Source organism: Fusarium poae, assembly GCF_019609905.1.
Source record: "Fusarium poae strain DAOMC 252244 chromosome Unknown contig_2, whole genome shotgun sequence".
Taxonomy (NCBI): Eukaryota; Fungi; Ascomycota; class Sordariomycetes; order Hypocreales; family Nectriaceae; genus Fusarium; species Fusarium poae.
In genome coordinates, this window is record NW_025408660.1 from 134371 (window position 1) to 151709 (window position 17339).

The 17339-nt window shown below is 47.7% G+C and overlaps 3 protein-coding genes across 3 annotated transcripts; 1 reads left to right on the plus strand and 2 right to left on the minus strand.

Annotated features, from left to right (window-relative positions):
* Nucleotides 1–1073: 1073 nt before the first annotated feature.
* On the minus strand, nucleotides 1074–2604 carry FPOAC1_013345 (uncharacterized protein; the record flags this gene model as incomplete). Its single annotated transcript, XM_044857686.1, has 2 exons — nucleotides 1074–2155; nucleotides 2214–2604. The coding sequence occupies 2 exons, from the start codon at nucleotides 2602–2604 to the stop codon at nucleotides 1074–1076; spliced, it is 1473 nt and encodes a 490-aa protein (XP_044701068.1).
* A 3545-nt stretch (nucleotides 2605–6149) lies between these two features.
* Nucleotides 6150–7822, plus strand: FPOAC1_013346 (uncharacterized protein; the record flags this gene model as incomplete). The annotated part of the gene is made up of 3 exons (XM_044857687.1): nucleotides 6150–6659; nucleotides 6709–7104; nucleotides 7157–7822. The coding sequence occupies 3 exons, from the start codon at nucleotides 6150–6152 to the stop codon at nucleotides 7820–7822; spliced, it is 1572 nt and encodes a 523-aa protein (XP_044701069.1).
* Nucleotides 7823–11750: 3928 nt separating this feature from the next.
* FPOAC1_013347 (uncharacterized protein) lies at nucleotides 11751–12272 on the minus strand (the record flags this gene model as incomplete). The annotated part of the gene is made up of 1 exon (XM_044857688.1): nucleotides 11751–12272. The coding sequence occupies one exon, from the start codon at nucleotides 12270–12272 to the stop codon at nucleotides 11751–11753; it is 522 nt and encodes a 173-aa protein (XP_044701070.1).
* Between the last annotated feature and the right edge of the window lie 5067 nt (nucleotides 12273–17339).

The window sequence follows — 17339 nt, forward strand, 5'->3', positions numbered from 1 at the left end:
GTCGTCGTGCCCTCTGTGTCTGGAGCTTACTCAGCACCAGCTTCAATCGCAACCTCTCGTGGGGTTCATCCAGTTTTCGAAGAGCAGAACATACACACTCAGGCCGTTACCCATGAGAGTGCTCCAACATCTCCTTGGTGGTCATTGTCGTCAACGTGGATAGGTTCAGCTTCACAGAGTTGCCGCTCTGCGTGGCTTAGACACCTTATAAGCCTCTGTGAAACCCCTGGGGGTCTTGTCAGAGTCTTCCTTCGCTATCGACACTATAAATCCCCACACCTCGTCGCCATCGAAGCTCATGAAGGCTAGCGTTCAGAGCGGAAGGGGGTCTAGATGAAAGTACGGACTCGTCGGCAACCCTGGCCATAGGAGGGATTGTGCTGTTCGGCCATGCGATGAGCATCCCAGTCACCGTAGATGTAGAGGATAACTTTTCAACCGGCCAGATCAGCACCACCATGTATCACTAATAATGAAGGCTACAGATGGTTGGATCTAAAGATAGAGCTGGAGGGTCGCTCGTTCCTTGTCGCTGCTCACCGCAACGGTTCTTTGCCCAGCCTCTGGCCCGAACACCAAGACTCAGATCACCATTAAGCACAGGTAAATAACAATGGAAGCATATACATAAGGTCATTGTATCAGAAGACTGCCAGAAGCTAGCGTCGAGGTGTCAGGGTTCGAAACCTATAACTTGGCAAAGCCTTGCCTCCGGATAACACGGACGGGGACGTTGATGGTAACGGTACTGAACGACATACTAAACGAATCTGGGTTCAACAACAGCATAGAGTCTGACCTTCCCTCCACGACCTCGCCGCTGCATTTGCACATGGCCACCTACTGCGTCTCGTTGGCACAGAGCGCCAGAAATTGCAGATAAGTGTAATATATTGGCTGCATGCTGTCATCTCTAGAACCCTGTTATTATTTCTTGTTTGCTATTTTGCTCCGAAGTTCCGTATAGCCTCTCGAGACTATGCAGCGGAGATGCTTCCGTTTCCAAAGCCCAGAACGTTGAGATCGAATCTTGTTTGTCCAACCGTGATATCAAGCGAATTCTTCTGTCCGTCTTAACCAATGTGTTGACGTCTCTTCTTAAGCTTACGTAGTTCCCAATCCACGTCTTTCAAGAACTCCTCACGATTATCGTGCTCTAACCACATATCCAGCGAACAAGCGTCGTCGTCACCTAGTCCCTTCCTTTTCTGCCCTCGCTCAACCACCAAATCTGCTATATGAAGTGTATGTAGCGAGTCACCAGGCGTCGAACTATCTCTTTGTTGGTATTGATCGGGATAGTTTGGTCTCGATTTCTTAGTCGGGTCGCCTACCCTCGCATTGCCCGGGTCTCCCGAGGTCGGGGTTGCAGGCAAATCAGTTTTCGCGGTAAGCGGTGTTGCCAGGCCTGAAGTCATCCTACTCGCAGTAGGCGAGATGATTTCTAGGATTGGTCGTTCAGCGGCCATGTTTTCAATGCATGACATTTCGTAGTGATGGCGTAGGGCCTTTCGATCGATCGTATTAGGTAATGAGGCTCTTTGGCCGTTGAATCTCGTCAGGGCATTATATGGGACAAAAACTCGGATGCGGAGTGTGCGAGGATGTATGGAAAAGAGTCGTGCGTCGAAAAAGTCATGAAGGTGCTTCATGAGTAGGATGCCGTTCCTCGGGCTCCATGTGCTTTGCCATGCTTCTTTCAGCCTGCGATTACTCGCTTCAAGAGGAACATCGTCATCTGCGTCACCGCCAGCGACGGGATACACATGATAGTGGTGCTGAGGGATGATATGGCAAGCCTGAATGCCTGGACCAATGGGAGGACCTGGACACCACGACTCTCCTTCACCCGAAACAGCACATGATGTTGCTCTATTGAGGCACGAGGACCTGAATTCGTTGGTGACCTTTCTAGCCTCATCGAGGTCGATTTCCAGGCTCGCGGGTGCAACCACGTTCTCGAACTCGTCATCGACTTCTTTCGTGGGTGAAGCCGACCCAGATGCTGATCGTTTGCTTGGAGACACGGAGCGAGCTTTGAGCTTTTTCCGCAGAGGCATGACGGTGAGTTTCGGGTCGGAGGGTGTTTTATTCGGCGGTAGGTATCGTGGATCGCGACGACGACTAGGATTCGGGAGATGTTTGGCGCACTTGGCTGGGAAGGAGGAAGTTAGCTATATCGCGAGAGGGCATGGATGGACTGTATGGCTAACCCTGCATGTGAGACTCGAGTGGTGAACCAGGAGGTAGAGTGCAGTTCTTGTGATAGTATATATGATAGGATAAGACGTTCTGTTCTTTGGGGCGCAAAGGCGCCAGACTTGGTACAGCTTGGTCCATTTTTGCCTCCGTCACGAAAGACAAGTCGGGATCTAAAGAGCTCGGGGAATGGTCTTGATTCAACGAGAATGCAATATCATTCCAGGTTTTCTCGTTCTCGTTCTCCGAAATATCGTATGGGTATTCGAAGCAAAGTCGTAGCTCGTCGCAAACGTCGCGAAAGGTCACCAGATTGCTCCCCGGAACTTGGTAGATTCCGGCAAAGGCGCCGGGGTCCTCGTCTTCGCCGATAGTAAAATGGACATTCCAAGCGACAGCGCGCATTGAAGACGTGACAGTCGCGCTAGACATAATTATTTTGCGTTCAATGGTAGAAGTTTGTATGCTTAATGAGTGTTGATGTTGAATAAAGTGGAAATGGTCAAATTGACAATGACGCTGTACCTTTGCGTTGTTGACCGAGCGACGGTATGAGTCAGCAATACCATCCACCAATCACCAAGCTAGACGCTTTTGTAAGCCGAGCTGATACCTGGAAGTTCATGCAGGGAAAAAAACGTTACTTTTTATCATTAATACAAAAGAAGCTTGCAACCTCTCTGAGGATCTACAGTAGCCAGACAATGCTTGGCTGGTACCGGCACGCACCACCGAGGCAGCCAGCTTCAAGTGCATTCGGAGAAGAGGGGCCGCAAAATCATTTTACCGATAGCGGTGGATCTTGATTGACAGCATCAACTGAAGAACAAGCCCACCACCGTCTTTAGGGTAGGTAAAGATAAAATCACTTCAATGCAGATAAACTCATTAGCACCCTCTATAGCTTGCGCCCTCTTTCTTATACCTCAGTTGATATTCTGTATACAGAACAATCTTGAATGCAATTGAGTGTCCTGACAGGCTATGATGGGTTATGCATCTCGTACCATACGGTTTATGGTGGTCGAGCTGCTGTTATGAAAAGAATTGACTCGGAGGAGAACGATTCAGACATCGTGTATCCAACAGGCAAAGGCACATCTTGCGCACCTGTCTGACCTGATTGGTCCACAAACGGCCTACTTCTAAATACCCTCATGATTGACCTTTCCTTTCTGCCGCCGACCAAAGCTTAGGATTGCAGTAACTCATATTGATAATAGAATAGTAGGCTTTACCAATCAGCCAGACAATAGTGCCATTATTGCGTCACGTAACATCGAATGGTTTCAGTTAGTCTTCAGCCAGGAAACCTATCATGCTCTTATGCGCGATATTGGTTATAGAAGCTTTCGAAGAAACGAAAGAGCTCTACTATTTAGGTAAGTCAAAGGCCTAACAGCCACAACCTTAGACTCAACCATCTGCCTACACCATCGCAATCATAACTCTATCATCACCTCTTTGCCCAGCACATTGTGTCAGATCGGCACAGAATGTCTCTTTTGTCCTAGCAACTACATTGCAGTTAGGTACCTCACGTACATATCTTATAAACCTTTGTATTATGGGGCCGGCGGCAGACATAAGGGGATGTCAGAGACAGAGTCCAGACAGCTGATCTCCAGCACTGATGATTCAATGCCGGCCTTCTTAGTGGAGGTGATATTTGAAGAAAGGTCCAGGTGAATTACTGGACCTGAGCTCTGGGAACTGAGTCTCTAAAAGGCGGAGCTGCAAGGGCCGGATATGTCGCGACAATTTCAGGATATGTATATACATACAAACGCTGTTGAGGCGCGGTAATGGTGTGTATGTACATGGGATAGAAGCTCTCTAGAGGAGGACTATATCTCTGAGTTCCGAGTCCTGGACTTGAGATAAACAGAGACGAGGGGCTGCTTTTGGTTTTTCAAAGAGTGGAGAACCTAAGATGTGGCTCTCACCACTTTCATTAAAAGGAGAAGGTAAGTGGAATATTGTGGGCGTGCTTGGAAAGCTTTCCGCTTGCACCGTGATGTTGACCATTCGGAAACACGCCAGCTAAGTTCACTAAGAGAAGGTTAGAAAAAGATCATAAAGATAGTTTCGACTAAGGTCGGCGTGAATTGCGCATAGTAAGCGCCACGTTGGAATCACCATCATAGAGCTTCAGAAATCGTTGCTTTATCCAAGGCATTTTATTATCACATCTGAGATCCATGGCCATTAATGATGATGAAGCAAGCACGGCACCAGTCATAAGGTACGGAGAGAATGTCTTTAGATATGGGGCCGTAATTTAATAGAGAGATACGTTTTATACAACTAAACCCACAGAAGTATCAACTCTGCGATTCGGAATTCAAGAATTTTGAGCTCAGCCTCTCGCGATTCGGGACTTGGAAAGCAGCAAGGCAGATCAAGCATCCTCAGAACTCATAGATGGTATATAAGTCCTTCAAACTCAACTTAGCGCACTTCTGGTTTTGCTTGATTGAAATAGAGTCATTTGCAAAGCGTATTTCCAAATGCCACTTGTACCTCATTCTCGGCCAACAGGGACCTTCCAATCTTGCGACTTTTATTATTCTTGAGAGCCGCTACAGCTAGGCTATGAGATAGCGCTGCCAAAAGAATCACAACTAGATGATCTTTACGTAAAGCTGGTGTCCTTCTGATGTGAGGGTATGACGTGATCGGCAAGACTCAAATCATGACTGTATCGCCACAATCTTCAACGCCAGTTATAGTATAACACGGCCGTAAAATGTTCATGTAGCTGATGATATACAGCAGGTTTGACGCACCAAGTCGGGAAGCAGGGATGAGTTACCAGACAGCGTAGAGCTAAACGGAGTTCCGATTCTCTGGGTTGAGATCCGGACCCTATATTAGATGCTTAATGCCGTCTCTTGCGTTTGGAGATCTGTTTTGTATGAAATTTGACGTATATGCCAAGTGTCCTAGCGTCAATATTATATCTCGCTCTGGAATATTCTTAAGCTTTAGTATCATCCTCGTTCCTAAGCGTAACATTTGTCATGGCGCTACAGATCGAACCCGAAGTGGAGGCTCGGGGTTGACTTGCAGGGTCAAATGCGTAGATGCACAACTGAGGAACTTAGACGATGCTGAAGGGTATATCCTCTTGAGATTTTCTTGGAAATCTCATATTTGTGATATATAATGGTAGGAAGTACACTGTGGTGAGTGCTATCTCGGCAAATTCAGAGAATACGGTGGGCTTTTGAGGGGGTCCCTAGGTTCAGCTGAAGGATATTGTTGAAGATGGGAGTGGCGAAGCCAAATTTAATCATTGCGACTTCTGATTTTTTATTCCCTTCCTCGAACCGAGTCGAACGGCCCTATTCGTAGTTAATAGTCCATAGAATAATAGACAGCCTGCTGATGATGCTTGCGCCATGCCGCTCATAAGCCAAGACCTGACATATGCTTTCAGGAAGAGCTTGAGCATGCCTGTTGGTTTATCTTGATTGAACTACGGAAGGTGATTGTATAGACACACGACGTAGTTTCTCCAGGGTTAAACGCCCTAGAGATGGGCTTAATGCAATCTAGAGCTTCCCGACGACGTCACATACGGCACATGGGGCAGTCGCAATCGTATGATTTCGAATCTAACCTTGATGTCGAGGCTCTTATAACATGAAACTCACTGGGATAATGGATTCGGCCAGGAATGAAATACCTTACACCGCCCTTTTGGATTCTCGACTGTCTTGGGTTGAGGAGTTTGAGCTTTATGATTTGATCTTTAGCAAGGGCAAGTGCGTAGGTGGCTGAACCAAGGGCTGCAGGAGGCCGACCAAGTTTGAGGCTCCCACAAAGCTACAAAAACGGCCGCTGGATAACAAGTGGTGTCCTTTTTACTCCCATAATGCCAACTTTACTCCCATAATGCCAACTCTTTCTATAATTCCAGTAAATTACTACTGCATCACTTAATCATGGGTCCCTCCCCTAAGCCCGTTGTCTCCCAGCCTCCACACCCTCATTTGGCGTTGCTCGATCATGAGGTTGAAATGACAAGCACAATGAAGTCTGTTCCGCTCTTCACGCACAATATCGAGGCAAGGCTTCCCAAGGTAGAGCGTCCAGCTCAATACGGACTTCTGGCTTCCAACATTTCAAGATTAGGAGGTTCCTCTTCCCGGTCGGCCGGCAGTGTTGAACAACTCAAATCTCGGTTATTCTACAACGTGGCTGCACCTGCCAGTACATTTATCTGCGGGAGCCAAGGATCAGGAAAAAGCCATACACTGAGTACTATTCTGGAGAACTGCCTAATTTCGTCCAAGGCAAATCAACTTCCCCATCCCTTGGCGGGCCTTGTGTTTCACTATGATACGTTCGTCTCAGATACAGGCGGAATGCCCTGCGAAGCAGCGTATATAGCCAGTAATACGGACGTGAAGGTCAGAGTACTATGTGCCCCGTCCAACTTTCTTCACATAAAGGTGAACCCTTTTTTCATATTCGCAAAAGGCTCGTGGCTGACCCACAAAGCGCATCTATCAGCACCTCCCCAAGGTGGTAGTAAAGGAGCTGCGGATTAGCCAATCAGACCTGAACACAAGAAGGATGCTAGATTTGATGGCTGTCAGCTCAATTCAGGGTAGTGGAATACCGCTGTATCTTCACGTTGTTAGTCGTATCCTACGCGATATGCGTATCGCGCAGCAACAGACCAACTCAGCCTTCGACTATAAAGCTTTCAAGACAGCTATCAGTAAAGAGTCCTTAACAGAAGGGCAGCTGCTGCCATTGCAACAACGTCTAGAGACCTTGGAAAGTTTCATGGTCACAGAACAAACTTTTGTGGGTGGTTCCGCTTCCAGATCGAAAGTGAAGCCGAAGGAGAAGGCGAACACTTCTGCTCAGGGTGTGGAATGGGACTTGCTTGTAAGCTTCTCTTATGCTGTGACTGAGGATGTCACTAATGATAGAAACCTAGGCTGGAGAACTCACGATTGTCGATCTGTCTTGTCCTTGTGTCACGGCTGAGACGGCATGTTCGCTCTTTAACATTTGTCTTAGTTTGTTTCTGGAACGCGAACCGACCATTGGACGCATCGTTGCTTTGGATGAAGCACACAAGTACATGAAAGACAGTTCTGACAGCCAAACACTGACAGAGTCCCTGCTTTCCGTCATCCGTCTACAGCGTCATTTGGGCACCAGAGTTATTCTTTCCACTCAAGAACCCACTATATCTCCCAAGCTCCTTGATTTATGTTCTACTGTCATTGTCCATCGCTTCACTTCACCAACATGGTTCGCCACTCTAAGGCGACACTTGGCAGGTGTCTATTTAGTCTCCGACGCTGAAATGAAAGCCAGTGGTCGAGATATGGTAAATGGCACAAACACTAAGAAGGAAAATGACGGGCTAGGTTCTTTCTCGCACTTGAACATCAAAGATGAGGATCTGTTCCCTCATATCGTCGGTCTGGAACCTGGCGAAGCACTCCTGTTCTGCCCGAATGCGCTGATCGACATTGGCGCTGCTGGAGCGTCCAATTCTAAACCATCGTTGATCCACCTTGGGAGCAGTACAATGAAAGTACGCATCAGAAAGAGGATTACCGCAGACGGTGGTCAGAGCATTATGGCTAACTAGTATTATGTTCCTGAAACAAAGGGATTTACGGTATAGAAAACTGTATGTTTTTCTAGATCATTCTGCTCAAGAGATAAGAAGTTGTCAGACAAGCAGTTTAAGACTCGCACTCCAGTGGCTTTTCACTTAGCCATGGCCGAACTGCAAGTGCTGTAATTGCCCGCATTCGAAACCATCCAAGGTTTTGTACATGTGGATTTATACATTTAGACACAGGTCTTGAGCTTTCGAAAAAGATTTTGCATTGATCACCACAATCATCTCCGTCCTAAAAAGGAGCACAAATTCAGTTCCGACGACGGGTGCAATCAAAATGACGTAGATTGCGTATCAACCTTTCTATCCGTTGTTTTAGAACTGGCTGGGGAAAACTGTTGAGGATCTGCTCTCTTATCTACATATCAATGTAATTGCTCACTACCTATTGCAATATCCGATCTGCTTGGCATTACTTGCAAACCCAAAGACTGGGATCATCTTCGAGGAGGAGCAAAATGCTAATGGGTTTCCCCGAGTCATTCGAGATTTGCCGACTTCAGACAATGATCCTAACATCCGCCCTGATGATCGGTTGCGCCACAACAACATGCATCAAAGAGCTCTCCGAATTGCAGTCCTTATAATATATAGACCTCGAAGATAAGCTTTCTTTGGAAATCCTTCGCGCTTGTAGCAAATGGATATAGACAATTCAATATCGCCTGGATATTGCTTGGCGGAATGTTGCAATATGCCCAAAACTTTCAGACGACGAAGCACGCACGAAAACATCCTTCATCAAGCAAATAGACAAGTCTCTCAAACAAACACAAAAGCTTGGTTACAAGGTGACCAAGTAGCATTGATTGAGAGTATGAAGTACTCCCACATTGATCTCTAAAGCAAAAACGCACGTCTATTATCCCAGATCCATTCTATAGAACATCAAACATTCCCAAAAGTAAATCACATCATTCTTCTAAGATCGCCAACTCAAATCCAGCCAACAACGCTCACTCATCATCACCAGTAAGATCAATCTCAAGACATCCATTCAACAAGGTACGAACACTACCATGCAGTACCCCTCTACCGATAAGACCCCTCCACTGATAAGCAAAAAAAAAGTTTCCTCACACAAAATGCCCAATTTCACTTATACGGTTCTTGGCCAAAGATTGGAGTTATTTACATGAAACAAGCTGTGTCTCAACGGGAGTTTCATGTTGTTTCGTATTATACTATTCCTTTTTGCGTCGTATGAGCGGTATGCCAGTATGGCACTAATGCAAAATCCCCATCAATGCCTCGTCTACGAACAGTCCTCCCCATAACTTTCGGGTTTTCCATCTACACCAATCTTCCATAATTACCCTGAAGAATGACTCGAGTATGTTACACAGAGGATAACGTCATTGAAGCCATATTGGATGTCACAGATAACGGCCTCTCCCAGAACAAAGCCGGGCAGAAGCATGGCGTCCCTCAGCCGACTCTTTCAGGCCGGTTAAGAGGTGTACCACCAAAGTCTGAGGTCACCCATCCTGCCCAGTTATTACCTAAGTCTCAGGAGTCCAGTTTGGTTGCCTGGATACTTCGACAAGAGGCCTTGGGCTATGCCCCTTCTCATAGTCAAGTTCGCGCCACTGTCACTGCCCTCTTACGACAACAAGGCAGGGAAAAGCCTATCGGTATACATTGGCTAGCCAGGTTCATAAAACGCCATCCATCCATAAAGACAAAGATAGGTAAACGGCAGGAAGCTTCAAGGTTCAATTGTTTTACCCCGACCGCCGTCAATTGGTACTTTGATATCCGGGAGAGAGAATATGGGTGGATTAAACCTGATAATATAATTAACGTCGATGAGGGCGGTATTATGGCAGGATTTGGTGAGTTATTATCGTTTTGGCCATCAATCTAGCTAATGCATTGCGAACCAAGGCTTGGATTCTTTGGTCATCGGCAGTAGCGATCCCAAAAGGAAGGCCTTCCTCAAAGGCTCCCAGTCCCGCACCTGGACTAGCTTTATCGAGGCCGTCACGGCAACTGGCCGTCTTCTAAAGCCTGGGATCATCTTTAAGGGCAAAGAGCTTCAGCAACAATGGTTTGTCGATGAGCTCAAGCAAGTGGCCGACTGGTATTACATCACGTCCGAGAACGGCTGGACGGACAACCATATCGCAGTCGAGTGGCTCAAAGAGGTCTACCTTCCCCAGACTCAACCAGAAGATGAGTCCGATGCGGGGCTTATCATATTAGATGGTCACCGAAGCCACGTATCTGTACGTATCTGGCTGTTTTGGATCTGGTGAATCGAAGACGTTGTTAACTCTAAATCCAGGATGAGTGGATGGCTACGTGTTTCTTGAACAACGTATATTGTTGTTACTTACCAGCTCATTGCTCTCACGGCTTGCAACCACTTGATAACGGCGTGTTTAATGCTTCTAAAACTGCCTACCGCAAAGAACTCCAAAAGCTGACGAGCCTGACTGATTCTGCGCCAGTGGATAAGGTCAACTTCATTAAGGCCTACGCTAAGGCTAGGGAAGTGGGAATGACGAAGAAAAACATCCTCTCAGGCTGGAGAGTGACTGGAAACTGGCCGATTTCACGACGTAAAGCACTTACACATCCTGAGATTCAACCAGAGAAGAAGGAAGTAACGCCTACATCAGATGGCCACAGGGACGGGCAAATCGACTCTGATAACACACCAAAGACCAGCCGCCATATCAGAGATCTAGGCAAAAATAAGACCCCATCGACAAGAAGACGCTATTCAGTGATATCCAAAGGGTTTGAAGCTCAAGAATCGAAGATTGCCTCCTTAAGCACAAGAGTAGCCAGCTTAGAGGAGGAAGTTGGGCGGTTGAGCAGAGGCAATAAGAGAAAGGCGATACCGAATCCCAACAGGAAGTTCATGACACTAGCCGAGGCTCTAGTGGCTGGTGACGCTATTTCAGAACCAAATCAAGCAGCTGACGAGACAGAGGCTGTTGAGGAAGTGATTGAGGTGGGAGGAGCGGAAGAGGATGAGAGCACAAATTCGGAGGCAGAAGAATTACCTGCCGCACGAACTCGCGCAGGCCGTGTAGTCAAGAGACCAAGAGGATATTAAGTTGCATGTGATTCTAAACCGAGAAACAGCAATCAATTTGTTTTTCGTATTTCTGGTGACTCTTTGTAAGGTGGCTGAAAAGTAGCAGTTTGTATGGGGAAACTTTTTTTTTGCTTATCAGTGGAGGGGTCTTATCGGTAGAGGGGTACTGCATGGTACAGATTGTGACAGGTGTGTGTGGTCCCTGGGGCTGAACGCGGTAAAGATGAACCGTCCAGGACCGCTCAATGTTGCTCGCGGTCCAGCGCCCTGCTGGATGCGGAGGTGAGGGTGGGGTGAAGAGCCATCCGGCCGCACTGGCAGTGTCTTTGTGTCAGATATTAAGGTGTATTGTGTGTATTGCTTTTTTTTTTATCCTCTCGAAATCGAAGGACTATTGAGACCTTATATCTTCGGCTGGTTCCTTCTAGGACTTGAGTCCTAGAAAGTCCTAGATGAAAGTCCTAGATGAAAGTCCTATGATCTAAGTTTAGGATTTCAAACTTTAATCCTAAACCTTAATCCTAAAGCTGAGGGTGAACCCTCCAACATTCAACACTTTGGGTCTGGAAGAGGATAGATAATTAAGAAGATGATTGCTAGTCGATATTGGGCTGTTTAGGAAGGAGGGCTCTTTTCACTCTTTAACTTACCTCCTCGAGAGAGAAAGGGGGAGGGCACGGGTAGGGATCCCTTGCTCCCTTGTGGGGTCTACCTGGCTACCGCGTTGGCTCCTATGCCTACTCTGGACTTGAACAGGGTGATGATTGGCTGGATTGATCTTACTAAGGGAAAACGGGCGCCAGTCGTGGATTGATTATTGATCTTGGATTGCAGTCTGGACTATTAGGAGCCCTGCAGCAGATTGACGACAGTGTTATGCCCGTTCTCAGCCGCCCATAATAACGGTGTCCGATAAAACCCGTCTTTCGCCTCGATTTCCGCGTCCTTGTCGAGCAGCAGCTTGACGACAGCGTCATGCCCCTTCGCAGCCGCCAATAGTAACGGTGTCCGACCATACTTGTCTTCCGCCTCGATTTCCGCGCCCTTGTCGAGTAGCAGCTTGACGACAGCGTCATGCCCCTTCGCAGCCGCCCATGATAACAGTATCCGACCATACTCGCTGTCTTTCACATCGAGCTCGTCGTATGCCTGGTTCCAAAGCTGCTCTTGTAGACTCGGCAGCGGCGAGGTTTCGGCATCTGTCGACTTGGGTGGAGAAGGCGGTGGCTGAGATGTTGGTTGAGTTGCTTCCTGAGAAAATGCTAGGGAAGCAGGTCGAGACGATATCGGTAAAAGTGCTGCAGTGGCCGGCCGCTTTTCACCAATTGACTTCAATTCCTCTTTCAAAAACGACTCGCATGTCATCTTTACAGAGATCACGGCGGCTTCGCTGTGCGATATGAAAATAGCTCCTATACAATTCTCGTTTAATTAATAGATGGCGATGAAGTGGCACGACCAACAATCCGAGCGAGAACATATTTATGGGGTTTCACACGCACGGTATTCTCACGCAAGGAAAGGCCTCAGTAGCTAAATAGGATCCCTGTTGCTTGCCACTTGTAAAAAAAACGGCGGTTAGTCAATCTAATATGCAGCTGCACAGGACCATAGCGGGGTGATAGGCTACACCAACTATTGTACTAACGTAACCCCGGGCGCTAAAATGATCACAATTTAAAAGGGCAAGATTGACTGTATCATTTCCTTACAGCCCGCAGGGGTCTCGAATGTTAGACTAATACAAAGGTCTAATTTATATTCAATACTGTAGAAAAGATAGCGAAAAAAAACCTCAGTCTCGCGCCAATATTTGAGACCCCTGCGGGTTGTACAATCATGGATATCTTGGCTCTAACCCATATTTGACCCATATTTCTGTCGCGACTCACGCCCTGTACTTACCCACAAAGCATGCTGACGTTTGCTTTCGTCCCGACACCCCGGCGGTGGGGAGAGGTTGGGCTTGGCTTGGCTCTCTGTATTGAGCCTTTTTTTCTTCTCTTTTTTGCGGCAAGCACGAGGGATGACCGACATCGTCATGCTCACACACGACAATCAACGGCACAAAATCATTTGTCAGTGAAGTGGGCTCCCGCCTGGGACATCGTTCGTTCAAAGACAGACTGGTCTACGCGGAAGTGATGCGGTCCCGAAAAATGACAATTCATCCCTGCCTGTCGTCGATTTCGGCCCAAGAGGCTGGCTAAGAATTATTCGAAAGGGTCAGCAATCTAGTACCGGTGAGATAAGCAGTCCTGGACACTTACGGAACGTGCCTAGCTTCGGTCTAACTTGAATGATCCCTGCGTGGTCTTTTACCGCTTCGTATCCATATTGGCCGCTAGTCAGTTTTAGCTTTGTCGTTAGCTCACATGACATTACAGCGAAGCACACCATCAATCATGAAGAAAGCTCAGAGGTCAACGTCAATAGGGATATGAGGAAAAGAAGGCAGAGAGAGGGAAGGCACAATACAGAAAGAAGAAGTGACAACAACCAAAAAAAGTAGAAAGGAGGAAAAGAAGATAGAAAAGAAGCGAAAGCCAGAAGCTAGGAGGCCACGGGGTCGAAGAAAAACTTGATCCACCAAAACGGCACCCCCCCCACACACACACAGCGAGGCTTGCAGACTAGCTACGACTTCCTCCTCACAACACATACATTTACGATGCCCGGCAGACAACATGACACGCCGAAAAAGGCCAAAATACTAGGCGCGTATTAATATTTGAAGGCAAAAGGACTATATTTTTTTTAAAAAACTGACCTTTTTTCCTACTTTGGTGCGTCAATGGCTGCCGGAAATCGTATTTTATGCTCCGGTCGCGTCTGCATGTGTCACAACGACCCCGACCTTGAGGGGAAACGCGGTCGGCCCCGGGTTTTCAATGACGACGATCTCGACCGTATAGAAGACCTTCTCGAAGACGAGGGCTTTGAAGCCCGGCAACTTCCCTGGGCTTCTGTCCCTGCCGAAGCTGGTATAGACAAGGAAGCATCTGACAGAACTATCCAAGTCTTAGCCGCGTCTTGAGACCTATATAAGCGTCTAGCCCAGCAAGTCGCGTTCAAGAACGACAGGGCGCGTCAAGCCCGACTCAACTATGCCCGTGAGGCCCTACGGATACGTCCGAAGCCCGAGGATTGGCACACTATCTTCTTCAGTGACGAGTCTCATTTTGGGTACGGCGACGAGTAACAAAGTCGTATAATAAGAAAGCCCGGGACAAGGAACGACCCCGACTGTCTCCAAGAGACACGGGAGCCTAGGAAGAAGGACCGCAAGCGGCTTCATTGCTGGGCTGCTGTCGGTTACGGCTTCAAAAGTCAACTCTATTGGTATGATATCGATACCAACGGCAACGGCAAGATGTCTCAAGAGAAGTATCGTACTGAGATACTCGACAAGGTCGTCAAGACATGGATAGACGAAGGAAGAGACTTTATCTTGGAAGAAGACGGCGATAGCGGACACGGTCCCAGTCGTCACAACCCCGTACGGACATGGAAGGAGCAGCATGGTCTCAATTACTTCTTCAACAGCCCGGCTAGCCCGGACCTATTACCAATAGAGAATGCTTGGTCGGTCCTAAAGGCGTACATACGGAAATACGAACATTGGGACATACAGACAGTCATAGAGCTTGCCGAAGAAGGCTGGAATAGCTTGTCTCAAGAGACTATAGATAGATGGATTGAATCCATGCCTGAACGGATGAAACAGGTCATCAAACTAGACGGAAAAATGACCGGCTGGTAATTTACTCTATTTCTGTCCTTAATTTCCTACTTTTTACGGCTAAAATGACCGTTTTGAAGACATCTGTTGAGGGGGGTGTGGTCGGGGCGTTGTTTTGGTGGATCAAGTTTTTCTTCGACCCCGTGGAGGCCTAGGTCAGCTTAGCTTGCGAGGCTAGTACTCGGGCTTACGCGACGCTAGAGCCGGGAGTCAGTAAGGATGCAGTTAGCGCAGACTCCACCATGATCGTCCTCCAAGGACGACTCAGCAAAAAGACGGTGAGCTTTTCCACACGGATCGCGTGCGCCTTGATGTCCTTAATTGTATGTGTATTGTCGAACTTTTTTTCCCCGCCTTCCTTGGAGAGGGGTCCGCTTATTATGCTTTCCTGACTGGGTCTAGGGTCGCCGACAGCTGACCGATAGGTCACACGATACCCCGTGCGGCCATCCTACTGTTCAACACAACTACTCTAGTAAATCGTCGTAGAGGCGTTGGCAGATGACATGGCTGCGCAACACAATTGATGGACTAGTGGGTACCAAATTAAATGCACCCTTCTTCCAACCCACTTCGGCACCTCTCAACACCCAGTATCACAACAACACATATTATTTCCAACCACACTATCTACATCAATTCGCGATGGTTGGAGCTGAGCATTTAGATACACCTAGAAAGGCACGTATCAAAGGCACTAGAGATTTTTTGGAAGCTCACGAAATTCCCTACAAAAAAAGTGACGTGTTCAAGTTCAACGGCGTATCTCGATGGACAGCGCGACGCGTTTTGTTGAATGTTGGAGGGTTCACCCTCAGCTTTAGGATTAAGGTTTAGGATTAAAAGTTTGAAATCCTAAACTTAGATCATAGGACTTTCATCTAGGACTTTCATCTAGGACTTTCTAGGACTCAAGTCCTAGAAGGAACCAGCCGAAGATATAAGGTCTCAATAGTCCTTCGATTTCGAGAGGATGAGGCAATACACACGATTCACCTTAATATCTAACACGTTTTGAACAGCTCGACAGACAGAACTTTCCACAACGACCCCAATAAGTCAGAAACCCGGGGAAGAAAGAGAAAATGGACAGAAGATGACATTGATGCTGTTGAGGACCTATTTGAGAAGGAAGGATTTGAGGGAGAGCGTCTACAACCGTCTGAAATCCCTGCTGCTGCCGGCGTTCCAGACGTACATCCATCGACAACTCGTCGCTCCTTGCGTATAAGGAAATACAACAAGCGGCTTGCTCATATCGTTGAATTTATCGATGAACGTTATGCTAAGCGTCGGAAAAAGTGGTCTGAAGATATTACCTATATATCAGAGACCCTAGGTACTATTCACAGGCGATTGATCATAAATCTGCCACCTAATGTCACGGGCTGGTCTCGGGAATACAGGTGAACGGGGAACGCTTCAGGCGGAACGGGATCTATTGCTACGGATAGGCACTGCAGGCAGGTCAGGCTCTATTGACAAGACGTAGCTCGAGGAGCTACGTGAAGGTTCTGATTGATTGATTGATTGATTGATTGTATCCTACACGGTTGTGGCCGCTTTTTATCTGCAGCTATGCCCGGTTAACAGGACTCGGCAGACAGCCGACGCGTCCGTCTGGCAAACGCCCCACTTCGCCTTATTGTTGAAATAAGGCCAGCTGTCCCCAAGTTTCCCGTTTTGATCCTCGTTCGCTATCTATGACCCAAATTGCTTGCTTTCTGTTGGAGAATTTCGGATTTTCCGCCTCTTGCTCATTCGTCCTTGAATTCTTGCTTGTTGCTGTCCTCAGGAACCTTTCCTTCGTGACTTCGTGCTGCAACTCTGTCGGTGCCAATGCACCGTGCTGTGCGACCTTGATACCTACAGTCTCCCCCCAGCTATCGGCTTTGTCTGTAAGATAACCTCCCTCGTTAAACCCCGGGGCTCTTTCTGTACGCCATGTTCCATGTCTTTCTGCTTTTGTTGCCTCCTGCTGGGTTCCTATGTGGCCATGTATTCGTTATCTGTGTGTGTATCGCTACCGGCGATGGTGACAATAGTAGGCGTCGACTATCCCATGTAGTGCGATGCTCCGCTCGGTTCGAGATGTCGGATTACTGAGTATGAGAGCTCCCGCGCGGCTTCCTCAGACGTTATCAGGTAACGAAAGGGGACCAATCCCTCGATACGGTATTTTGTGGGGGCGACAGTGGGCAAGTCTGTCTGTAATCTGTAGTATTGTGTGGCATCATTCGTAGCATGCCGGGTATCTGGTGCTCTACCACGCGGGAGGTGATACCGTTCTGTCCGTCATCTCGTCGTAGTGGGACGTCGCAAACCTTGGCTAGGAGATGGGCCGACCGACAAAAACCCATATGTGACTGTATGTTTTATTTCGAAGCTGCTGGTGGAAATGTTTGGGCTTCATCGTCGCACTGCATGGGATACGTCGTAGCTCAGCTAAGGTCGTCACCGTTCGCGGACACGTGGTTTTCGCAGGGTTCGGATCAATTCAACGAGCATCAACCATCAATCAACGGGCGTCAGAGATGTTTCAATATCTATCAATCAATTTCATTACTCGCCAAGACATATCAATTCAACGAGATGGCATCAACGTTGATGAAGTTGATGTTTGTTGACGGCGGACTGCAGGGTAGGTGGGCGGACCGAGGCAAGATATTTCGCGCGCAACGAGACGCGTC